The sequence below is a fragment of the Nycticebus coucang genome, chromosome 18, assembly GCF_027406575.1.
Source record: "Nycticebus coucang isolate mNycCou1 chromosome 18, mNycCou1.pri, whole genome shotgun sequence".
In the NCBI taxonomy this organism is placed as follows: domain Eukaryota; kingdom Metazoa; phylum Chordata; class Mammalia; order Primates; family Lorisidae; genus Nycticebus; species Nycticebus coucang.
Window position 1 is genome coordinate 23,365,599 of NC_069797.1, and position 26,984 is coordinate 23,392,582.

Consider the following 26,984-nt stretch of genomic DNA (forward strand, 5'->3'; position numbering starts at 1 on the left):
ATATGAAGGATTGTTATTTATACTCAACTTTTGAGTATGTTTGAAAATCTTTAAAAAAATTTTTTTTTTGAGACACAGAGTCTCAAGCTTTTGCTCTGGGTAGATTGCCGTGGCGTCATAGCTCACAGCAACCTCCAACTCTTGGACTCAAGTGAGCCTCTTGCCTCAGTTTTTCTGCTTTTTAGCAGGTCTTGGTTTTGCTCAGACTGGTCTTGAACTCGTGAGCTCAAGTTATCCACCTGCCTTGGCCTCCTAGAGAGCTAGCATTACAGGTGTGAGCCACCATTCCCCCCCACCCCAACTTTTTTGAGTCAGAATAGTAATGTCAACAAATAAAGTCACATGAACAGTGTCTCACTCTGTCGTCCTGGAGTTGAGTGCTGTGGTGATAAAGCTCCCAGCAACCTCAAACTCTTGGAATCAAGCAGTCCTCTTGCCTTGGCCTTCTGAGTAGCTGGGAAGTACAGGCACTTGCTACAATACTGGGCGTGTTTTTAGAGAAAGGGTCTCGCTGTAGCTCAGGCTGGTCTGGAACTCCTGACCTCAGGTGCTCCACCTGCCTTGGCCTCCCTGAATGCTAGGTTTACAGGCATGAGCTACCTTGCTTTATACTTTATACTTACATATAAAGAAGTAAAAGGAATAAGTAAATGTTATAGTTTCTACTGTTGGCAAACATAATGTTTGAAATGCTGTACTACAAAAAGTATGATTTTCTAACTTTTTTTCCTGTGCTTTATTTTTTTCTTAAATTTTAATTTATTTCAGGGGTATAAGTTAAATTCTGTCACATGTGTATGTTCTATAATGGGGTTTTTAGCATTTATCTGTTTAATGTTTTGTGAAGGTGTGAAGGATACCCTAAAAAATATGTAAGACAACAGAATATTTTTTTCTTCCAGTATTTAAAAAGAAAAGAGATTTATAAACATTTTTAAGAAGGTCTTCTGTTAATATATAATCAGTTTGGTGAACTAGAGTAAAAAACACACCCTCAGGCAATCATGTTTTCTTTTTTTTTCTTTTTAGACAGAAGCTCACTTTGTCACCCTTGGTAGAGTGCTGTGGCATCACAGCTCACAGCAACCTCAAACTCCTGGGCTCAAGCAATTCTCTTGCCTCAGCTTCCCAAGTAGCTGGGACTACGGGCACCTGCCATAATGCCCAGTGTTTTTTTGTAAAGACGGGGTCTCATTTTGTCTCAGGCTGGTCTTGAACTTCTGAGCTCAGGCAGTCCATCTGCCTCGGCCTCCCCGAGTGCTAGGATTACAGGTGTGAGCCACCATGCCCGGTTGAGGTGGCAGTTTTAATCTCCATTTTGTAGATGGGGAAATTTAGGTCAGAGAGCTTAAGCAACTTGACCAAATTCATTTAGCCAGTGCGTGGAAGAACCTAAATTTAGCTCTAAAACAATGACATTAACTGCTGTATTGTTGATAGCAAGAATTGATTGGTGATACTCAGCATACCTTAAATTACACCTTTATTAAAAAGGTGTCGTTTTATATGTTAACATTTTAAAAATTTAGTGCCTGAATCTTTATTGGTCTATCAGCTTGATAAAAATAAACCCTTCATTAATGGCAAGTCTTTTACTTTTCCCCCAGAGGATCTGAAGAGGCAAAATGCAGTGTTACAAGCTGCACAAGATGATTTGGGGCACCTTCGGACACAGCTGTGGGAAGCTCAAGCAGAGATGGAGAATATTAAGGCTATTGCCACAGTCTCTGAGAATACCAAGCAAGAAGCTATAGATGAAGTGAAAAGACAGTGGAGAGAAGAAGTAGCTTCACTTCAGGCTGTTATGAAAGGTAAAGGCAAAGATCAGATTTATGATTTTCTGAGATACCTGATGCTGATGATTGGGAATATTTTCAGAGGATCTTAAAATACATCTTGAGTTGCATTTGTGGCTTTATGTACTATCGTATCAAGATAAAAAGAAAGTCAAGTCTTATACATTGGTATATGCGTATATCATCTGTATGCATTTGTGGCTTTATGTACTATCATTATCAAGATGTGCTGTCAGATAAAAAGAAGGTCAAGTCTTGTAAGTGGATATACAAGTATATCATCTGTATCTTTAAAAGATTTAATAATGGAGATTATAGTAAGAGTGTTATAATACATTAAATGAGGAATTATAGTTCAAGTGAATTTGTGATAGTCAGGCTAGTAATGTCAACGAACAAAGTTATTGAGCATAGAATGTCCTGGGCTGGAGACAGCTGCTGTGCAAAGGGTAAAGTGGCTGTTCACACTGGTTAGCTTCAGGTCATTATTGCCCTTCCAGGCTAGTGTTGCCACATTGTTTAGATTTTTAGGAAAAATTTGAATGTGAAATTGTCACTGCAGTCTGTGGAATAGAATGGCCTATGAGCTAGAATAGGCTTATGTGTTGCCAGTTTGTGACTCCTGGTCTAAAGGAAGGGGAATAGTTTAGTTTCTAAACTAATTTAGAAATAGTTTAATCTTTTTTAGGTACTAATTCTTAATTGCCTTCCACATTTCTGAGATGATGGTGATGATGGCATGAACAGAGTCCCATTTTGTTGCCTTGGGTAGAGTGCAGTGGTGTCATAGCTCACTGCAAACCTCAAACTCCTAGGCTCAAGCCATCCTCCTGTTTTAGCCTCCTGAGTATCTGGGACTACAGGTGTGCACCATAATACCTGGCTAATTTTTCAATTTTTAGTAGAGATGAGGTCTCATTCTTGGTCAGGCTGCTCTTAAACTCCTGTCCTGAGGCTGTCCTCCTACCTCAGCTTCCCAAAGTGCTAGGATTTATAGGTGTGAGCCACCCTGCCTGGCTGTAATTAATATTCTAAATATTAATGACTACCTGTGTTTGCATTTGTATGTTTTTTGCCTTAATGTTTGTTGTAAAAAGGCAGGTAAGCTAGCCCTATATCTGAGTATTTTGCTATCACCTAGGTATTACTCTCGGCCTCGTGTAACAAACCTGACCATAAATGGCCTACCAAAATAGGAGCTCTTTTTTCCTGATGGAACACGAAGTCCAGAGATAGGTAATCTAGGACTGGTTACAGTGGTTCCATGATGTTACCAGCATCAGCTCTTTCAGTCCTTCTGTTCCTTTACCCTCTTTTCAACCTCTTATATGCCTCATGTCTGATATTTTTATAAATAGTTGTTCCTTCTCTAGTCTGTATCAGAAAAGCAAAAAATTTCTAGAAATCTCCAGCATATATCCCCTTCATACTTTGTTGACCAAGTAGGTGTGTAATCACCTGTAGCTACCATGGTAACTGGAAAATATGTGTTTTGTTTTTTTTTTAAATTGGGCATATTGACTTACTCAATAAAATTGGAGTCTTAAAAGCAAGGAAGAAAGAGCGCAAATGAATGGGCAGCTAGCAATGTCTGTTATATAATGTTTTAAGATTATATTAAAGATAAAGCCATTTTATAAAGTCTTTATAGAATTTGTTTCAATTTGGAATCTTGGGTTATAGTAGAATATTACCAAAATATTGTCCTTTTTCTCTAACTTGCAGGCAGTTGGATTGGGTGATATGTTATATTTGCATTGGGAGCCGTACTGTAGTGTCCAAGATTGTAGGTTTTGGAGGTGGTCTTATGTTTGAATTCTAGCTTTCCTTCTTACTGTTATGAAATACTGGCCAGACTGTTTAACCTTTGCTAAGGTTTATTCATTCATAAAACATGGTACAGATTTATTGTGAAGATTAGAGTTGATCATTTAAAGCTCTTATTTCTACACATATTAAGAACTAGAAATGTTAGCTTTGATTCTTTTTTTAAAGTGAATTAACCATTTTCCAGAAATTAGGCAAAAGCTTTTTATATAACTTTAAAATTTTTAGTGTGGCAGAAAATTTTTTTTCATAATGCTTTGATGTGAAATATGTGGTGATGTTTTATAGAAACAGTTCGTGACTATGAGCACCAGTTCCACCTTAGGCTGGAGCAGGAGCGAACGCAGTGGGCACAGTATAGAGAATCTGCAGAGAGGGAAATAGCTGATTTAAGAAGAAGGCTGTCTGAAGGTCAAGAGGAGGAAAATTTAGAAAATGAAATGAAAAAGGTACGAAGAAATGTGTTCATATGTAGAAATACTTGAATCCAAATGCAAAATGCTTTAATGTTATTGTGGTAATAGAAGTACTTTTGTATTTTCTTTTAGAGGAGTTATTTATACACAGACTTAAATAATTTATTACTAAATTATTTAGTAATAAATAATGGATTCACTTTCCCCACATAATTACATGGCTAACTCCCTCACCTTCTTCAGATCTTTGATGAAATGTCAAAACCTCATGACCATCCACCCCATTTACAACCTACCCACCTCTCTCCCCTACCTGCCACTACTCTGCTGATCTCCCTTATCCTGTTTCTCTTTCCAAGACATGTATTTCCTTATAGTATACAAAGTTTACCTACTTATGGTATTTATTGTATTGCCTTTTTCTCCTTGCTAGAATGTAAGCTCCATTAGGGCAGGAGTCTTGTGTGTGTTCCAAATGCCTACAATAGTGCCTAGTAGTGCTTAAGAAATTTTTGTGGAATGAATGTTGTTGCTTAATGATTGTGTCTAAACTAAAGTTTTAAAACAGATGTTAGTTTTCATTCTTTCTCAGTGTCCCTTGGTTCCTATGTGATAAATATACCACATATTATACCTGAACATAATGCCTCAAAATGGGCAACTAAATATAAAGTGAGACATTCTATCATTGAGAAAATTTAAAAATTTTTTTAGCCAGTTTGATTATATGAACTTTTTAAATTATTTTTATACATACATACATATATTTAAAATTATACATTATGGCTCAGTGCCTGTAGCTTAAAGGCTAGGGCGCCAGCCACATATGCTGGAGCTGGTGGGTTTGAATCCAGCCCATGCCTGCCAGACAACAATGACAACTACAACCAAAAAATAGCTGGATGCTGTGGTGGGCACCTGTAGTCCCAGCTACTTGGAGGCTGAGGCAAGAGAATCGCTGGAGGCCTAGAGTTTGAGGTTGCTGTGAGCTGTGACGCCACGTACTCTACCGAGGTGACATAGTGAGACTCTGTCTTAAAAATAAATAAATAAAATAAAATTATATATTATGTAAAATAATAATTAGAAGTTGATTTTTTTTCAGGTGGATTTATTATAATCTTTGGTCCATTTTTAAATGTATATGTGTTCATGATTTCTATAATCTCCTTTGTAAAAATTTTTATATTTTATTTTATTTTTTTTTGAGACTGTTGCAAGCTGTCACCCTGGGTAGAGTGCTGTGGCATCACAGCTCACAGCAACCTCTAACTCTTGGGCTTAAGTGATTCTCCTGCCTCTGCCTCCGAAGTAGCTGGGAGCACAGGGGCCTACCAGAAAGCCTGGCTAATTTTTGGTTGTAGTTGTCATTGTTGTTTGGCAGGCCGGGGCTGGATTTGAACCCGCCAGCTTTGGTATATGTGGCTGGGGCCCTAGCCGCTGAGCTACAGGCCCCAAGCCAATCTTCTACTTTTTAAATATTCTTACAATTTTAATCTTTAAATTAAGCATTATTTTTTACAACAGTTTTTGATTGACAGAAAAATCGAGAAGATGGTAAAGAGTTCCCATATACTTCAGGTTCAGTTTCCTCTATTGCCAATATTTTACATTATATGGTATATTTGTCACAGTTAATAAACCAATATTAATTCATTATCATTAAGTAAAAGTCTATTTTTGTATTCAGAGTGCATTAGTTTTTACCTCTCATGTCCCTTTTTTCTGTTCCAGGAACCTATCCAGAATACCACCTAGCATTTAGTCATGTCTCCTTAGGCTCCCCTTGGCTGTGACAGTGTCTTGGATTTTCCTTGGTTTTAATGATCTTTCTGTCACTTTTAAAAAGTGCTTTTTTTTTTTTTTTATTGTTGGGGATTCATTGAGGGTACAATAAGCCAGGTTACACTGATTGCAATTGTTAGGTAAAGTCCCTCTTGCAATCATGTTAAAAAGTGCTTTTTCTAAAGCTTTGTTTACAGTGACGTCTAGTAATTGAAATTGTGAAGTCATTTTTACATTAATAAATAACTCAATCTGTGATAAATCTTTGCTTCCTTCCTCCTTTTTTTCCTGCTGAATTTTATTGTAATCTTTATAAGCATCCCAAACTAGCCTTGACTGAATAAATAATAACTTTGTAAGGACCTGAAAACAAAGGGAATCTGAACCCTTACTTCCTGAGAGATGTGTTTTGGTGGGGGGATCCCCTTCGCATGTGGGTATTTATTTATTTATTTATTTTTTTTTTTGAGAGACATAGTCTCACTCTGTCACCCAGCTTGGAGAGCAGTGGCCCAGTTGTAGTTCACTGCAGCTTTAAATTCCTGGGCTCCTGTGATCTTCCCACCTCAGCCTCCTAGAAGTTGGGACTACAGGTGTGCTGTACCATCAAGCTTGGCTAATAAAATTTTTTTTTTCTTTTTAGAGATGGGGTCTTGCTATGTTGCCCAGGCTGGTCTCTTAACTCCTGGCTTCAAATCATCCTCCTCCTTTTGCCTCCTATTTTCCCTGTCCTGAACATTTTAGGATAAGCTTGAGCTTACTTAAATTTAGCAAATTAGATTAACTTTTATTTTCGCAAGGTTTTGAGTTTATCTTTGTTACTCTAGTCTGTGTGTGTATATATAAAAAATGAAAATTTAGTTTTTTTACTAGTTTGGTAGTTTGGGGAAGTTTCTTTGTTAATCCATGTTTTTGAGAATGGAGTTTGGAAAATAAGGTGACAATTTTAAAGGCTATTTTCTTTCATTTAGATATTAAAAGTAAAATTTAAACTACTTTTTAAATAATTGGTGGAAGTCTTCTTGTAGCAACATTGTTTTCTAATACTTTAGAAAACATTGTTCTAGTTCAAGTGTTTATAATAATCATCAGCCCTTTCGGTTTCATAAGAAATCATGGCTTCATTAACATAGTAACTAGGAATTGTAAAAATTATTTATTATTTGTATTTTCTTTTCTATATGGGATACTTTCTTAATTGAAAAATCAAATTTATCAGAGTGAATCAATTTTCCTGCTTATTCCTTAATTCTAAATGGAATACTTGAGAAAGCTTGGATTATGACTTCACATTCAAAGCAATGTAGTATTTACAATTTAGATGTGGTTTAATTTTATGAATGTTAATATGGTGTCTGGTAGAAATTACTTCTTATACTAATTTTCAACAAACGGATGAGTCGGAGTTTCTCAGAAAACCAATAAATAAGTTGTAGCATTTAATTCTTTTTAACCTATAGGCCCAAGAAGATGCTGAAAAACTTCGGTCTGTTGTGATGCCCATGGAGAAGGAAATTGCAGCTTTGAAAGATAAACTGACAGAGGCTGAAGACAAGATTAAAGAGCTGGAGGCCTCAAAGGTTGTGAAACATTATAGTCCATTTGCTTAAAACCCAAGATTCTGCCTTATTGCTGTGGACAAAATTAAAATCAGTAAGAAGGAAAAAAAACTGTAATTTAGAGTGTTAAATGATGTCAGACTAATCAGGAAAAATGAAAAAATAAAGACTCAAAGATTCATTAGAAGTGAAATAGGGAATATAATACAAATCAATAGAGATTTAAAAATAACAAACATTGTGAACAATGTCATATCAATACATTTGAAAATAGATGAAATGAAAAAGTTCTAATAAAGATAATTAGCCAAAAAAGATAATTAACCAAAAGGTAAAATAGGAAAGCTAAACCAGTCAGCAATTTTTCTATTTTGTGAGAGTCTCACTCTGTTGCCCAGGCTAGAGTGCTGTGGTGTCAGCTTAGCTCACAGCAACCTCTAACCTCCTAGGTTCCAGGAATCCTGACTCCCGAGTAGCTGGGACTATAGGTGCTAATTTTTCTATTTTTACTAAAGATGGGGTCTTGTTCTGTTCAGGCTGGTTTTGAACTCCTGAGTTCAAGTGATCCTCTTGCCTAGGCCATTCCAGATTCTGAGATCTTAAGCATAAGCCACTGTGTCTGGCTCAGTCAGCAATTATTCAAGAAAGTGGATCTAGTGTCAAAACTTTACTCTCTCCTATCTTTTCTGCTGAGATGACATTAGACTCAGTTGATTTTGTAGGCGAGATTGTTCAAACCTTCTGGAAAGGGATGATTCTTATGTTTTATAAACTGTGTCATAAGAAAAAGAAATCTTTTCAGTTCCTCTTCTGAGACTAGTAGATCTTCACTACAAATGAACAAACACGTGGGAAGGTAGTATAAGCAAAGAAAATTATAGATCTGTGTCACAAATGTAGAAGGAAATTTTCAACATTGTAGCTGGAAAAAAAGGAGGGGGTGCAGAAATGCGTCGTGACCATGTAGATATATTCTCAAGAGTTTAAGGATGGTATATCACCAGAAAACCCTTCGTTATGGTATACCACATAAAACAATTGTAGGAGAGGGGCAATATATTCATCTTAGATTGAGAAAAACATATGATAAATTTATAGTAAGAGGCTACTTGTCAAACCTTCAGCAAAGATGAATGTTTAGCAGCCTCAGCATTAATGATGGGAACATTATGTGAAGACTCATGCTCAGTAATTTTATTAAAAAATGAGGCATAGCAACCAGAAAGAAAGCAGTGAAACTGACTTGATTCTCTATATAAAAAAGCCAGACAATGCACAGTAGATTATTAGGCACAGTAAAAGTTTAACAAATTGGAAGTTGTTCCACCAAGATAACTAACACACACACACACACACACACACACACACACACACACACACATATATATATATGTTTCTAGACCCCAGTAATATCCATTTAAGGAATGTAATGGGAAAAAATATCCCATTCACAACAGCAAGGAACCATAAGTTTCCTAAGAATGTATTCAGAGATGGACAAGGTCTTTATAGAATACATTATAAATGAAGACCTGAATGCTTGTGTTTTCCTGAATGAAAAGATAGAGAGAGCATTATAAAGCAGGCAGTGTATCCCCAAATTAATCTGTAAATTCAGAATTATACTCAAAATCAACAGGGTTTAATAAAGAACTTGATTCACTTCTAGAACTAGACTTCATAAGGAGAAGGATTAGAAATACACCTAGCAAAATTTTGAAGATTTCAAGGTGGGAAGACTTCCTATATCTTTTAGATATTAAGACTATAATAAATAAGTAAGATAAATAAACTAGTAAGATAGTACTGACCAGATGTGTTGGTGCTAGCTTGAGGTGGGAGGATTGCTTGAGGTTGCAGTGAGCTATGATGATGCCCCATCACTCTAGCCCAGGAGACAGAATAAGACTCTGTCGCAACAACAAAAAGGTAGTATGCACCAACAAAACACAATAGGAAACTTAGAAATAAATCCATATATATGTGGAATTTTGATATATGACAGGTGACATTACAACTCAGTTGGGGGTGAGGAGAATGGATTGTTCAAAAAATGCTTTTCAAATAATTTGTTGTAACTACAGAATAAAGTGTAATGACCTTTCTGCTGCATACTTTACAAAAATTTATTTCAGTGAATTAAAAGCCTAAGTGAAAAGTAAATCTTTAAAACAAGTAGATGTTCAAAAAGAATGTATTCTTGGGACTCAAAAGAGTTTTTTTTTTTTTTTTTGAGACAGAACCTCACTCTTTTGCTCTTGGTAGACTGCTGTGGCATCATAGCTCACAGCAACCTCAAGCTCTTGGGCTCAAACGATCCTCTTCCTTCAGTTTTTCTATTTTTAGTAGAGATGGGGTCTCGCTCTTGCTCAGGCTGGTCTGAATCACTTGCCTCAGTCTCCTAGAGCAGGGGTCCTCAAACTGCGGCACATGGGCCACGTGGGGCAGTGTGAATTGTATTTGTTCCCGTTTTGTTTCTTACTTCAAAATAAGATATGTGCAGTGTGCATAGGAATTTGTTCATAGTTTTTTTTTTTTAAACTATAGTCTGGCCCTCCCACGGTCTGAGGGACAGTGAATTGACCCCTTGTTTAAAAAGTTTGAGGACACCTGTCCTAGAGTGCTAGGATTATAGGCGTGATCCATTGTACCCAGCCCAAAAAAAGATTACTTAAATAAAACAGAAATATTTACTGTGAAACAAAAGTTGACAAATTTAACTACATTAGAATATAAACTTCCATGTTACAAGATACTAGGAAAAGTTGAAAAGAGAAGCTGTAGACTGTAAGAAGGTATCTGTACCTCATATTATACCTGACAAAACATTAATATCCAGAATAATAAAAAATTGCCAAGTCTATAAGGGACAAGTGGTTCAATAGAAAAACAGGTGAAGTATGTGAGTGATCAGTTCATAAAAGAGGAAACAAAATAGACAAGGAATGTGAAATGATGTTCATCCACACTAGAAATTAAGGAAATGCAAGTCACAGTGGGATGCCATTTTATACTAACGAAATTTGTAAGTCTTTTAGAATAAATTTGGCACATTCACCCACTATTGGAGTATGCAAAACCCTATTAGAAATTCATTATTAATTAAGTCATGTTTATTACAGTAATAGCTGGCAGCATTAGTGGTTATGTACCACCATTTTATGTCTGCCCTATTGACTGTATTACCATCAGCTGAATAACCGCCCTCTTCAGGTGTTAGGGAACGTGCCTCACAATAGTCAGCATCTGGCCCTTCTTGGTTAATCTCTTGTGGTTTGCTGACAGCTTTCAGTGAAGTTCAAATGGTGGCTTAAATATTCATTTTAGTTGCTGACTAGTATTTTATGATGGTATGGGAGTAAAGATAATTGAAAATAGGTAAGCCAGCTATTTGCGGTTTGAAGCAGTTTAGATAAAAGGCATGGGCTTCGATGTGAAATTAGACATAACCAGTTGAAAAAGTTGAAAGTTAACTTACAGGTTAGTATATAGGAGGGACAATTTATGATATAAAATAGGGTAAATTAGTGACATAATCCTAGGTGTTCTGGGGCAAGATTATATTATATTTTGGTTATAACTTTTAAATATTAGGCTGTATTGTTAATATTTTGAGTATTATAGTTATTCAACAGAAAGCATTTTTTAAAAAGATGTTATTTAAAAAATATATAATATTGTCTATTTTACTTGCCTTCGAGTTTGTGTCATTACAGTGTGAGACTATTTTTTCCATCATGACTTCCTCTTCTTTACTCCCTTGAACATACGATCTTTGAAAATATCTCCTTTGTATAAATTTAAGGCATTTGGAATTACTTTGCCAAAAATCAAAGAAAAGTGAACTTATGAGAATATGGTATAATTTTATCCTTAGACATTAACTACTGTTTTAAAAAAGCAAAATGTACCTGAACATATGCATATGTTGCTCTGGTAGTGCAAATTGCAACTACCTTTTTGAAAAGGTGCAAAACAATCATCTATAATCTCAGTTGTGTATTTACTCTGATGGTATGATTATGGGTAGCATCTACTATTGTGTTATTTTCCTAGATTTCTATAGTAAGTATATGTTTGTTTATAATTAAAAGTTACAAATGTTAATTTTTGTAGATATAAGTTTATGTTAAAGTAAATATAAAAACTGTCAAGGTGTAGCCAGAGTTTACCATAATACCTAAGATGGAAAATGTTGTAAATTTCAATTTAATAGAATTGGATCTTCTTTCAGGTTAAAGAATTGAATCATTATTTGGAAGCTGAAAAATCTTGTAGGACTGATCTAGAAATGTATGTAGCTGTTTTGAATACTCAGAAATCTGTTCTACAGGAAGATGCTGAGAAACTGCGAAAAGAATTGCATGAAGGTAAATGTATGTTCTGTATATATTTTATCTTAGTCTCTAAAAAAAACTATGTAAATAAAATTGATATTGACTATTAGTGATAACAAATCCTAAAGTACCAATGTGGTGTGTTGGTGATTCAATTTAAGCTTTGTAGTTGGTTTGAATATTCTCATGAAGAGCTGGAATTGTGACGACTCTTAAAGGAACTTGGATTAATGGCTTCTCTTGTCTGCATAACCTCAGTAATCACTAAAAAAGCATAAGCTCTGGGCAGAAAGATAATAGAGGTATTTAACCAGTTTTGTTTAAACTACTTTTTTTCCCCATACCTATTTTGATGGAAGTATATTAGTAAAGGTGAGAATGGAAAAGAGAGGGCAAACAAGTAATGTATTCTGAGGCCTTAAGAAGCATTCCTGTTTTTAAGGGACAGTTTTGGTGTCACCAGTCTGGTAGCAGAGATGCACAGAATTATTTTTCTACAGACAGGGGAAGAAGGCTTACTTTTTCCCCCATGAAAATAAAAATATACTTTTATCTTTAGTTCTTTCTAGTGATTTCAATATACCTGGGATTCTTAACCTTTTTGTGTCATGGATTCCTTTGGCACTCCCTCAGAATAATGTTTTTAATACATAAAATACATAAGATTACAAGAGAAACTGGTTATATTATAAAACAGTTACCAAAATCAAACTTGTATAGTAAGTAAATAATATACTACTTATGTAATCATAATAAGCATATGGTAATGTGCTATTTTGTTAATATATCACTTATGCTATTTTATTAATACAGTAAATTATTGAGCTGTAATTCACATACCATGAAATTCACTCTTGAAGTATATAATTCAGTGTTTTTTAATATAGTCACAAAATTGTACCCCATTATCTTTTTTTTTTTTTTTTTTTGAGACAGAGTCTCACTTTGTTGCTCTCAGTAGAGTGCTGTGGCATCACAACTCACAACAACTTCAAACTCCTGGGCTTAAGCAATCCTCTTGCCTCAGCTTTCCAAGTAGCTGGGACTACAGGCACCTGCCACAATGCCCAGCTATTTATAGAAATGAGGTCTTGCTCTGGCTCTGGCTCAAGCTGGTGTTGAACCCATGAGCTCAGGCAATCTACCCGCCTTGGCCTCCCAGAATGCTGGGATTACAGGCATGAGCCACCGTGTAGTCCATTATCACTAATTTCAAAATGTTTTCATTACCTCCAAAAGAAATCCTGTACCCATTTGCAAGTCACTCCCTATCTCTTCTCTAGCCCTTGGCAACCACTAATCTACTTTCTGTCTCTATAGACTTGCCTGTTCTGGACTTTCAGGTGAATGGGATTTTGCAATATATGCCCTTTCATATCTGGCTGGACAGTGATATCAGTTTTACATTTTTATAAAGTTGAGTCTAATAGCAATGTGGAGAATAGAATATAGAGGGCAAGACTGAGGGCAGGAAGGATTAAAAAGGGGCTATTGTAGTTGTTATAAAGGCTGATCCAAGGCAGACATCTGAAGATAGATGTTTCATACTGCAAAGGAGGCAGAATTAGTAGGTTTCTGTCATAGTTGAATTGTGTTGGGATGAGGAAAAGTCAGAAGTATGGGTCTTAAGTTTTTAACTTGGGTGGCTAGGTGGATAGGTAGATAGATCCCTCATGCTACCTATTCTTTTTTTTAGCAGATGGCTAAGCTGATGAGTATTAACAATATAGATACTTTATAAAGATTCTTTGACTTATCATGCATGAGGGGTCTAAACTAAATGGACACAAGGAGTATTCCTGGATGATAGATTTATCAGAATGTATTGAATATAATTAGGTATGGTTACTACAATTAACAGCCTTTAGAGCAATGTTTCCCAAAGTATAGTCCCTAAGAACACGTATTATTTGCATTGCATTGTGAAAAAGGGTGTGTTTGTTTTGTTCTGTCGGATTTGGGAAATTTATATCACCTTCCAAGAAAACAAATACATATTTAAGACTCTCAGCTCAAAGTCCTGCAGTAAAGAACTCTTTAAAAATTTGTTTAACTTGGGGTTTCTAAAACTTACTGAGCACGGAAATTTTTATTTTATAGGTTCCTATGAACACATTTTGGGAGACATTGCTGTAGAGATGTGATGTGGGGATAGCTGCCATTTTCTTTTTTTTTTTTTTTGAGACAGAATCTCTTCATGCCCTGGGTAGAGTACCGTAGCATCATAGCTCACAGCAACTTCAAACTCTTGGGCTCAAGCGATCCTCTTGCCTCAGCCTCCTGAGTAGCTGGGAGTATAGGAGCCTGACACAACACCCGGCTTGTTTTATATATATATATATATATATATATATATATATTTATTTATTTATTTATTTATTTTTTTGGACAGAGTCTCACTATGTCACCCTCAGTAGAACCTCAAACTCTTGGGCTTAAGCAATTGTCTTGCCTCAGCCTCCCAAGTAGCTGGGACTACAGGCGCCTGTCATAATGCCTGGCTATTTTTTTGTTGTAGTTGTCATTGTTTAGCAGGACCAGGCTGAATTTGAACCTGCCAGCCCCAGTATATGTGGCCGGTGCTGTAACTACTGAGCTACGGGCACTGAGCCAGTTTTTTCTATTTTTTTTTTTAGGGGATACAGGGTCTCACTCTTGCTCAGGCTGGTCTCAAACTCCTGAGCTCAAGCAATCTACCTGCCTTGGCCTCCCAAGTGTTAGGAATACAGGCGTGAGCTACTGTGCCTGGCCCATAGCTGCCGTTTTCAACTATAGGTTGCTCCTTGGTGCCAGTCAAGGACAGAATCCCAGATACATGGACCAGTGGCCAGACCTGGGCTAGTAGCCCTATGCTAAAGAAATTGCCTGCCGTTAAAATTCAGTGTTTTTGATCGGTGGGGGGGGCGATTCCTAAACAGTTTGCCATCTCTTGGAGCAAGAGCGACAGCAACACAACCAGTTAAAACATACATGGCAGAAGGCCAATGACCAATTTCTGGAATCTCAGCGTTTACTGATGAGAGATATGCAGCGAATGGAGATTGTGCTAACCTCAGAACAGCTCCGACAAGTTGAAGAACTGAAGAAGAAAGATCAGGTGAATAGTAGTTTTGTAAGACTTGTTTGATTTGTTAAAAAATGTCTTCCCTCCACATGTGATTACATTACCTCTTATATGTTAGAGATTGACAAACTGAAACAAAGTGATGTGTGCCTCTTTATTTTATTTTTTATTTTTTAATTTTTTGAGACAGAGTCTCACATGGTCACCTTGGGTAGAGTTCTGTGGTGTCATAGCTCATAGCAACCTCAAACTCTTGGGCTCAAGTGATCCTCCTGCCTCAGCCTCCAAGTAGCTAGGACTACAGGCACCTGTCACAATGCCCGGCTATTTTTAGAGACAGGGTCTGGCTCTTGCTCAGGCTGGTCTCCAACTTCTGAACTCAAGCAATTCACCCCCTCAGTCTCCCAAAGTACTAGGAGTACAGCTTTGAGCATCCACTCCCGGCCTAATGTGTGCCACTTTAAAAAACACAGTAGCTGCATTTGAGGAGTTTTGTTTTTTTAACTTTAGGAATAGCTTAGTTTGGAGGGAAAACTGGTTTAAAAATGATCTTCTTCAGAAACTGCGAGTTGCCGCAATACAAATTTGTGAGAAAATCTTTCTCTGCACTGTAATCTGGTATTCCTTGGGCTCCTGACTTCCGTCAGCCCAGGCTGAGTGTTTGGTGACATTGCTTTAAAAGCCTTATTAGAAGGTGACATGATACAGATAGAGAGGCTGAGTGATAGAAAAGGCAGGTGCTCAGAGTGCTGCATACCCAAGGTCCTGTTTTCTCCTATCTTTAAAAAATTATTTAAATTACATGAATAATTCACAAATACATTATCATGTTAATTTTTTTGTTTTAAACACAAAGTGGAACATTAAAGTAAATAGAAAGCGATCAAGTAAAAAAATCCCCATGACATCTTTTATACCTTCCCTTCCCAGAAGTAATCACTTTTACCAGTTTGGTTGGGAAGCTTCCAGACCAGTTCTGTGTGTTTATGAGTGTGTGTTTAGGTGGTTATCCCCTAACCCCATACAACTCTTGCAATCATACTTAAAGTATTTATTCTATAATTTATTTTTCCCACAGGATTATCCTGGATTTATTTTTATATCAGAGTTCTATCTCATTCTTGTTAACTGGTAGCATAGAGGTGCCATAATTGACTTAATCCTTGCAATGGGTGTCTGGGTGGTCCGCCCACTCTTTTTGGGGTCATCTCAAATAGTATTACAACTAATATCCTTGACCATGCAGCATATGTGGACACCTACTACTCTAGGACAGATACAGAAGAGTGTTCAGTGCCTTTGTGCCTTTCTAGGTATTTTAAGCAATATTTCAAATTGCCTTATATGACTTAATGTTAGATTTTTTTTTAAAGTTTCTTTTTTAATTTCTTTTTTGTCTCTTAATTCTGACTCACTCGTCCTGTGTGTACACACAATCAACATAAGGGTTCATATTTTAAGTATAGGTCCTCCTTAAGGTCCTCCTCTGCTGCCCATTAAAACAGTCTGAACTTTACTATGATGGCCGTTTAAGGCCTTTTTTGAACATTTATTGAGCTCTTGTGTGCTAGCATTGTGCCCAGGCTTTATCTGAGATGGTTTTCACAAAACAAAACTCTATGTGAAGTAAGGACTACAGTTACACAGTTACTGTGTTACAGATTGGGGAACATGCTGGGGGGCAGGGAATGGCAGATCTGAGGTTTGAGCCAATCTCTGATTCCAGAGCCTAAGCACTGAATTACCACCCTGTTCTCCAAGTCCCTCACATCTCCTGGGCCTGCCCATTTTCACTCATACCAGATTACTCAGTATTCTCCACTGGCTTGCTTTCCCAGGCGTTTGTCTTTTGTATGTGCTTTCTTTCTCCCTGGAACCCTTGCCTGTCTCCTCTCATGCAAAGGGCAAGTTTATCTTGCTGGTCTTTAAAGATATAGCTCAAGTGTTTTACCTCCTTTGGATGAAATCAATCATTGTTTTTCTCCTTATATAGAACCTTGTACATACTTGTATAGTGATTGTTTGTGTATTTGTCTACTCACTAGACTGGGGTTGGGGGGATTGAAGGTACTTTATCTTTGAGTGAATTATTACATCAACTTTAATCATTCTTTTTGTATTTCATATTATGTTGTACTTATTTTTTTCTTTTCCTTTTCTTAGAGACAGGGTCTCATTCTGTTGCTTAGGCTAGAGTGCAGTAACATCATTATAGCTCACTGTAATCTCAAACTTCTGGGCTTAAGCAATCTCCCCACCTCAGCCTCTCAAGTAGCGAGGACTACAAGCATGTGCCAACAAGCCTGGCTAATTTTTTTATTTTTTAGAGATACGGGGTCTTGCTCTTGCTCAGTCTTGTGTCAAACTCCTGGTTTCAAGCAGTCCTCCCAACTTGGCCTCCCAGAGTACTAGAATTACAGGCATGAGCTATGTGCCTGGCCTGATTTTCTAATGGATATATAATGTTACAACCTTTTCTTAATTTTTTTCTTCATTAAACAAAAGGAATGTTCTATGTAAAATTTTCTTTCTTGGCTCATTTGAAGAGGGAATTTTGCTTTCTTTTGTTGCTTTCACATAGTATACTTGTAAGCTGTTTCCTAATTTTCTTCTTTATAATACCAGGGTTGTTACTTTGCGCTCATGGTATTAAAATATGTTTTTGTAACTAGAGACCCTTTGATGTGATTACAAAACAAATAAGCTTAAGTGTCCAGTTTTCTCTAATCATAAAACTAAAAACAGTTTTGTTTTGAGTGGTTAAAGGACTATATGATTTATTAAGTAGATTACCTGCATAATATATGTTTTTTCTTCTTAACCTTTAGGAGAATGATGAACAACAAAGACTCAATAAGAGAAAAGATCATAAAAAAACAGATGTCGAGGAAGAGGTAAAAATACCAGTAGTGTGTGCTTTAACTCAAGAAGAATCTTCAGCCCAGTTATCAAATGAAGAGGTATAGTGAATCTATAATTAAGATGCTTGTATGTGCATTTCTGGCTTACTTTTACATCAGTTAATTGTTCACCTGGGAAGTGCATAACTACTAGCTGAAAATTAGATAAAATGACAATATTTATTTTCAGTTGTTTTCATAACATTCTAGGTAGCACTGTTCGAAACATGATTCCTTCCTTGCCTGAAATAATTAGATGTTCTTTTTAAAGTAATGTCAAAATTTAATATATTAAAAGAAAGTAAATCTTTAAAGTTGCAAAATCTTTTTTGATGTGAACGATGCATGTTGCTAATACTTTGAGCTTTCCACCTCCGGCATATGGGACTGGCGCCCTACTCCTTGAGCCACAGGCACCACCCACTTTGAGCTTTTTGTTTAAAAGAGATTATCTAAAGAGTTGAAACATTTTACTTCTTATAGCATATATATGAATAGTAACTGGTATTAGGTTTTAATCCCTGAGAACCTATGAGTGAGGGTCTGCAGATTGTGATAAGGCAGTGTAAAACATTTCAGGTATTGGGAATAGGTAGAGAGACCCAGAAGTATAAAGTGGGATTCCTGTGGCCTTTTCACCACTCGCCTATAATGTGGCCAGGGCCTCCTCGTTTGGTTTCCTGTCTTCAGCCTGTCCTGCTTTGTTGCACTCTCAGCATTATTGTCACATTCATTTTCTTTCTTTTCTCTTATTTTATTTTATTTATTTATTTTTTTGAGACAGCAGTCTCCTTGCCTAGGCTACAGTGCTATGATATCAACCTAGCTCACAGCAACCTCAAACTCCTGGGATGAAGTGATTCTCCTGTATCAGCCTCCCAAGTAGTTGAGACTATAGTCACCCACTACAACACCTGGCTAATTTTTCTTTTCTTTTCCTTTTTTTTTTTGAGACAGAGTCTTGCTTTGTCATCCTTGGTAGAGTGCTGTGGCATTACAGCTCACAGCAACCTCAAACTCTTGGGCTCAAGCAATTCTCTTGCCTCAGCCTCTCAAGTAGCTGGGACTATAGGTATCTGCCACAACAACCGGCTATTTTTAGAGGCAGGTCTCGCTTTTGCTCAGGGTGGTCTTGAATCCGTGAGTTTAAGCAATCCATTCGCCTTGGCCTCCCAGAGTGCTAGTATTACATAATTTTTCTGTTTTTAGTAGAAATAGTTGGGGTCTTGCTCTCACGTTTGCTCAGGCTGGTCTAGAACTCCTTGAGCACAAGGGATCCTCTTGCCTTGGCCTCCCAGTGTGCCAGGATTATAGGCACTGGCACCATTCATGTCCTTACGTGCAACTGCAGTAAGGCCCTCCTTTATTCAAAACCACGACTGACTTCTACTACCTACATAATTAAGTATAAATTCCTTAGACAGTTGAAGCCCTTCATTATGTGGATTCCATTTTGGCCACATTGGTCATCATTTTTCATTATTCTCTGCTATGTTTGTTGGTCCCTTCATTTGGAATGCTTATTTGTTTATTTGCCACTGCATTTTTTTTTTTTTTTTTTTGAGACAGAGTCTCACTACATCACCCTTGGTAGAGTGCTGTGGTGTCAAAGCTCACAGCAACCTCAAACTCTTGGGCTCAAGTAATTCTCTTTCCTTCGCCTCCCAAGTAGCTGGGACTACAGGGACCTGCCACAGTGCCCAGCTATTTTTTGTTACACTTGTCAATGTTGTTAGCTGGCTTGGGCCAGGTACGAACCCGCCAACTTTGGTATATGTGGCTGGTGCCATAACCACTGTGCTATGGGTGCCCAGCCTCCACTGCCTTTCTGAGTATTGAAATCATTCTACTTGTGCTTCAGAGCTCATGTTCTTATCTTGTTTTCAATGAAGGAGATAGTTCTTTTATTGTCTGTAGGGTAGAAATTAAGGTCCCTACCTTGGTATAGCTTTCACAGTTGAATGGCCCTTTTGATCTAACTCACTGCTCTCTACTTCTGTACAGCCAGACCTGTCTATTGACTGTCCATATTGATGTGCCTTGTGTACTGTCCATGCTGCTTAGAATTTCTGCCCATATTTATGTGTGTTTTGTATTCCCCCTGTTTATGGATTATTTCACATCAGAAAAAGCTTTAAAAATTTTTTAGCAGACACTGGAAAGTACTATATGTTATAGTTGTTTTTGTGTATTGTTCGTTTTGGGACATATAGTGATGACCACTTGGCCTAATTCTGCCATGCATTTTTTAAAATCATTAGACTTTCAGGAGAATGCCTCAATTTTGGGGTAAGGCCAACTATTATGTGGTTTTTGCATCATGCAATCATCTATTTAAGAATGTTTGAAGGGTGGTGCCTGTGGCTCAAGGAGTAGGGCACCGGTCCCATATGCCAGAGGTGGCGGGTTCAAACCCAGCCCTGGCCAAAAAACCACAAAAAAAAAAGAAAGAGTGTTTGAAAAGCAGAAAAACAGGAAAGATAGATTTGTTGTGATTTATAGTGAAGTATTTTTATTTTTGATTCTGTCTTAACAGTCTGAGGACTTTAATATCTGATATTTTACAGTTTTAAGGTTGAATATAATTATTTTGTGTTGAAAATCATGAAACTTTGTTTTAGCTATTGGTTTGAAGTTAATATGGAATGCTTTGGAGACTTAGATTGAAATTTGTTGTAGGACCTTGTATCTTCTTTAACCTGATGTTTAAAATACTCTTTTCTCACTACAAAGGTGTAGTAATATGTTCATTATGGAAAATTGGGAAAGTATAGGAATGGTCATATAAAAATAAAAATGACTGGTAGATCTACCACCCAGCCACCACTAACATATTAGTATGTCTCTTTCTTCCCCCCTCTTTTTCCATTTTCTTTTCCAAAGATAACGTATATGTGTTTCTATTTGCACTTTTTAGATATAATCCACATTTTCACTACATAATATTATGTACACTTTCCCACCTCTTCAATCTACATTAAGGTTTTGGCACATCATTAAATGTTCTTCCCCCAGTGACATGTAATAGCTGGCAGAATTTCTGCATATAAATATATTATAATTCCTTTAGCTATTTCCTTGCTATTTGATTTGTGCCACATTTTATTTTATTAAATCATAGCTGTGTACATTAATGCAATCATGGGGCACCATACACTGGTTTTATAGACCGTTTGACACCTTTTCATCACACTGGTTAACCTAGCCTTCCTGGCATTTTCTTAGTTATTGTGTTAAGACATTTACATTCTACATTTACTAAGTTTCACACATACCCTTGTAAGATGCACCGTAGGCATAATCCCTTGTGCCACGTTTTAATTTATAAAAGTGACTGATGACACAGAGAAGTCAATGCCATTGAAAAAAGTTATTTGGAATCAATCAAGCAGAATGATTTTGAAGTATTTCTTCTTTTTCTATTGTCTGTAAGATTTGGCATGATCTGTTTTTTGAAATTATCTTTTACTTTTATTCATACATATTAGTTGTCTATTTTTTGAGGCTTAAAAAAAATGATAAGTTAACTGATGACTCCATACTGAATCTCAGAGTCAAAGCATTCTATAATAGGCATACTCTTATTTGACAATGTGAATGTTACTTTCTTTGCATTATTATTATTATTGCTTAATATTTTGATGCAGCAATTCTCTGATTTCTTTTCTGAATGTATTTATGTTCGTTCATTCTTTACGAGGTTTTTGTTTCTAGTCCTTATCTTAAACATTGTTATTGTTATTAAATTTTAAGCCTCTTTAATTTTGTGAAGGCAAAAATTGGAAACCTAATAAACACATGTATACGTAAAAAAAAAAAAAAGAAAGAAAGAAAAAAGTTGCATGTTTCTTGGAGTTCCCCTAGAAGCAGAAGCACATGCCACACAGGGACATGTAGGGAAGCTCCAGAGCTGGGCAGGAAGGAGAAGCAGGATCCAGGGAGGGCATGGGCCATGCCTGTTATTGGGAAAAGTAAGACAGGACAGAGAAAACAGTTTAGGAATGACTAGTATTGGCAGGTTTGGGGATGTAGGGACCATCCTTAGTTGTTTGGCACTTGGCCCTGGTGTTGTTTAAGGAAGGGGAAATACTGGCTTAGAGTATGAGAGATAGGGAGAGGGAAGTGGTCAGGACATGGGTTTGAGATTGGTTGGTTTGCATATGAAAGGTATGTTTATAGGCAGGTCAGTTGTTTATTAGGTCTAGAAATTAGTCTTGCTAGGCACAGTTTCTTTCCAACTAGCCAGGCCCCCAGTATGTCCAAACATTCTGAAAGAAAATAAAGAGCATGATTAACACATTGATAGTGAAGTTGGTTTCTTTTTTTTTTTTCAGTTTTTGGTCAGGGCTGAGTTTGAACCCACCACCTCCGGTATATGGGGCTGGCACCCTAGTTCTTTGAGCCACAGGTGCCGCCCTTCATTTTTCATTTATAAAATTTTTCATTATTTCCTGCATTGGTGTGCATTATGGTATTTTGCTTAATGAAGACCTCAGTTATTAATAGGGAGATAAGTAGTTTAAAGGAAATTGGGGCCATTTTATGTGTGTATCAGTGTCAAGTCTTTCTGGTAATAAGAAATGCTTAATTTACACATATTTTAATCCTATGAAAGATATAGAGAAAAGAAAGATACTTAACCTTCAACATAACGTTATTTTTGGAAAACACAATTTTGGTCATTAAATGTTATATTATTTCACATATATAAAACAGATGTTACGTAAGATTGTTGTATATTATAACATAAATCCATTTAGAGAGGTTCATTAATTAAAATTCATTAATTTTCGTAGTACCTTTTTTCACATGAGTCAGCTGGAAAGTCTGTAATAAACAATATTTGCTGTATGTTAAATTTTTTTTTGTTATTATATGTCATAATGCTATTACATATAATTTTGCCTGTGCAAAAATTATGAATGAATCTGATTATTTTTTTGGTATAAGTTCTTAGGAAAAGAACTTCTAAATTCAAGAACATAAACATTTGAAATGTATTAGGATATATTGTTGTCATATTTCAGAAACATCATAATAGTTTATACTCCCCCCAGAGATATGGTTGTTGCCCTGTTGCCAAATAAGGTGGTCTTGGTTTTAAATGGCTCTCACAACTTTTCTGTCCCTTCTTTGATTTCACAGCAGCACTGCATGCGATAGCAGAAGTTTATTTGTAAGCCTACTGAATGGGTTCTTACTCCAGTTTTTGTTAGGATACTTACTTGGGACCTTTGGCATAGTATAAGCCTAATACTAGATTTGTATTTGTATACTAGATATGTATTCTCAACTATCTGAATGAAAAATCTTTAAAAGGGAAAAAAGTGGAGGAATTAACATAAAAGTTGTTAACTTTTTATGATATAAAGAACTTTTGGGGGAGGGGCAGAGTCTCACTTCAGTGACTGGGCTAGACTGTCATGGCATCAGCCGAGCTCACAGCAACCTCAAACTCCTGGGTTTAAGTGATCCTCCTGCTTCAGCCTCCTGAGTAGCTGGGACTACAGGCGCCCATCACAATGACCAGCTAATTTTTCTATTTTTAGTAGAGATGGGGTCTTGCTCTTGTTCAAGCTGGTCTTGAACTCCTGAACTCAAGTAGTCCTCCCCTGTTGGCCTCTCAGATTGCTAGGATTCCTAGGATTACAGGCATGAGTCACTGCACACAGCCCAAAGAATATTTATAAAACGTTTTTTAAAAGCTGGCTGTGTTCCACAGTCTCCTGGTTTATAAAAGAAAGGGCATTTACCAACAAAAAGTGGAAAGGATGGTATCTTAAAGGATAATCCTTTTTCGTTGTTATTGTGTTATTGTTGTTTTGAGATAGAGTCCCACTATGTTGCCCTTGGTAGAGTGCTGTGGCATCAAAGCTCACAGCAACCTCAAACTCTTGGACTTAAGTGATTCTCTTGCCTCAGCCTCCCAAGTAGCTGGGACTACAGGCGCCTGCCACAACACCCAGCTATTTTTTGTTGCGGTTGTCATTGTGGTTTTAGCTGGCCTGGGCTGGGTTCGAACCTGCCAACTTCAGTGTATGTGGCTGGCGCTGTAACCGCTGTGCTACAGGTGCCAAGCCAAGATAATCCTTTTAATTGAATAAATTTAATTTCAAGAAAAACTTGTTACATTTCCCTTATTCTTCTTTCTTTACTAACTATGCAGCTGCACCATATAATGGCACTTGTTTGCTTTTTTTGCCTTTGGGAATGTGCTATACTACATGTTTTTAAAAAATTGAGATGAAATTTACATGATAAAAATTAACCACTTAAAGTGTACAATTCAGTGGCTGTATTATAGTATATATATGCACAATGTGATACAACCATCACCTCTGTCTAGTCTGCAAACATTTCATTACTCCCAAAGGAGATCCCATATTCATTAAATATTCGCTTCCCATATTCTCCTATCCCCTGACAGTTATTGCTTGGTTTTATTGTGTCTGTGGATTTATCTATTTTGGACATTTCATAGGGATAGAATCTTATGATATGTGATCCTTTTGTTTTCTTTCACTTGGTATGATATTTAATCTGTTGATTGCTTGAAACTTGTTTTCCATAATATCAAGTTCTTCTCATTTTCCTTCTGCTACTTTGGCTATTCCTTTGCCTGTCCCCAAATGTTAGTATTTTTCAGGGTTCCACTCTCAGCCCTCTTATCCTACACACTCATGCTAGATGATCTGATTTACTGCTGTGACTATAATTATCAATATGTGATGGTTACTCCCAAGTCTATCACAGGTGTCCTCAAACTGCGGCCCGCAGGCCACATGAAGCCGTGTGAATTGTATTTGTTCCCATTTTGTTTTTTACTTCAAAATATGTGCAGTGTGCATAGGAATTTGTTCATAGGTTTTTTTTTTAAACTATAGTCCGGCCCTTCAATGCTCTGAGGGACAGTGAATTGGCCCGCTGTTTAAAAAGTTTGAGGACACCTGCTCTATCACCTTGACATTTCCATATAATACATAACAGGCACCTTATGCTTGACACACCGAACACTGAATTGCAGGTGACCTGTCCCAACCCCTTATGTCTGAGTTAGATTTCTCTCCTTGAGCTCCTAGAACATTCACTACATTTAGCTTATCATTTTATTAAATATAGCCTACTTACTTGTTTTTTTTTTTTTTTTTATGAAAGCATATGCATCTTGAGGTCAGGAACTGTCTTCCTCACAGTTGTATCATGAGTGCCTGTTTTAGTTTTCAGCATATAGAGGATACTCAATAGACGTTTGTCCAGTAATTATATGAAGATAGCATATTAGTGATTATCATGTATAATGAGTGGCAAAATATATTTATTATATGACAGCTTTTTAACTTTGAAGATACAGAGACTTTTCTAACTTGGCAATATATATTTTCATTTTTCAGGAGCATTTAGATAGCACCCATGGTTCAGTCCATTCCTTAGATGCAGATTTATTGTTACCATCTGGAGATCCATTCAGTAAATCGGACAATGACATGTTTAAAGATGGACTCAGGAGAGCACAGTCTACAGACAGCTTGGGAACCTCGGGCTCATTGCAATCCAAAGCTTTAGGCTATAACTACAAAGCAAAATCTGCTGGAAACCTGGATGAGTCAGAGTTTGGACCCCTGGTGGGAGCAGATTCAGTGTCTGAGAACTTTGATACTGCATCCCTTGGGTCACTCCAGATGCCAAGTGGGTTTATGTTAACCAAAGATCAGGAAAGAGCAATCAAGGCAATGACACCAGAACAAGAAGAGACAGCATCTCTCCTCTCTAGTGTCACCCAGGGCATGGAGAGTGCCTACGTGTCCCCCAGTGGTTACCGCTTAGTTAGTGAGACTGAGTGGAATCTCCTGCAGAAAGAGGTGAGTTATCTTTCTTTTTTCCTCTTGTTCACTATGTGGGATACTGGGTAGCTCTGGGATTTGTTGTTCATTCAGCAAATGGTCCTTGGAGTCAGTGCAAATACCTCTTGCCAGCAAGTAGGTGTTAACCTATGTCATCTGACCCTTGTCATAGTCTGCTTTGGTTATTCCAAGTGATTGCGTTAGAGAAGGGAACTAAGAGTGTGAACTTCACCAAAGTCATGCCTCTGAAGTTGAAGCAGCCTGCCTAACCAGCTTGCTGAGTTTTAGAGTAACCTGAATTTGGTTTGTTTTGCAGTTTTCTATAATCTCAGTGTATTCCAGCATTCACACCCTTTCATCTTTCCTTTAGATCTAAAGTGCCAATGCTTGTCAGATATTCATCCTGGGAGTTTAAGGAAGTTAGAAAATATTGAAGAGAAGAGGCAATCTTTAATGACATTAATTTTTCTTCTTGTAGAACTTGTAAACTCAGAAGTAAGATCAGGAGACAAAAACTTAAATATATGTGTTCGCATAATACTTTACAGATTAAAACCCTTTTACATACCTGATCTCTTTGAGCTTCAAGATCATAAGAGGCAATCAGGGCATGATTATACACAATTGACAGATGATGAAACTGGCTCAGAAAGATCAAGTGAGTTGAATGTTCTCTTGGACTTAGTATAGCAAAACCTGACTTCTAGTGCTTTCTTTTCCTTAGGGCTGCTTCTCTTTAAAGAAGCTGTTTGGTCAGTAAGTGGAAGCTAGAAAAAAACTAAACTATTAAAACAAAAACACCCCCCCCCCCCACAGAAGTCTACTTATTAGTATCATGAACAATGTATATGAGGTGATATTTAATAGTTTATACCTATTTTGTAATAGGAACTGTTTAATTTTGAATTGGCACTTGTTTTGTTTTTCCTTCCCATTGGTCACGTAGTGTTAAAATAAATTGTGTGCACCATGGTGTGGAACCCTTTGCTTGCTCTGTGTTTTCCCTAACTGTGGTGTTTTGTGACTGTTAGCCTCTTGGTAATAAGTTGTGTCCCTTGTTTTCCTATCATACTTACACTAGAGATTATGACTTTAACTGACCCTATATTGTAACTTTTTGCCTTAAGTCCCTGAAGAAATTGTTTCCTACTTATTTACTCTGAGTAACATCAGTAAGACTGTGTGTGTGTACCTCTAATATGTGATGTAGAAATATTTAGTTCTGCCTGATAAGAGGTAATTTGGTGCCCTTTAGGTGCATAATGCTGGAAATAAACTTGGTAGACGTTGTGATATGTGTTCCAATTATGAAAAACAGTTACAAGGAATTCAGATTCAGGAGGCTGAAACAAGAGACCAGGTGAGTTTCTTTTGGATATGCCAAATAAGTGATCTCTTGTACTTTTCATTGGCGATGCAGAATTAATTGGCTTCTCCATCCCCTTTTGTGTTATGAACC

General features: G+C 36.9%; 1 protein-coding gene across 3 annotated transcripts in view; it reads left to right on the plus strand.

Moving 5' to 3' along the window:
• Window positions 1–26,984, plus strand: part of RABEP1 (rabaptin, RAB GTPase binding effector protein 1) — a 116,820-nt gene that overhangs the window by 48,702 nt on the left and 41,134 nt on the right. For 2 of the 3 annotated variants that reach the window (XM_053569318.1, XM_053569320.1), the window contains exons 3-10: window positions 1,608–1,811; window positions 3,912–4,072; window positions 7,285–7,404; window positions 11,618–11,753; window positions 14,639–14,817; window positions 17,613–17,744; window positions 25,076–25,543; window positions 26,781–26,885. In XM_053569318.1, the coding sequence (XP_053425293.1) occupies window positions 1,608–1,811; window positions 3,912–4,072; window positions 7,285–7,404; window positions 11,618–11,753; window positions 14,639–14,817; window positions 17,613–17,744; window positions 25,076–25,543; window positions 26,781–26,885 (1,505 nt within the window). The remainder of the gene's footprint in view (window positions 1–1,607; window positions 1,812–3,911; window positions 4,073–7,284; window positions 7,405–11,617; window positions 11,754–14,638; window positions 14,818–17,612; window positions 17,745–25,075; window positions 25,544–26,780; window positions 26,886–26,984) is intronic. The other variant, XM_053569319.1, reaches the window with a different exon arrangement.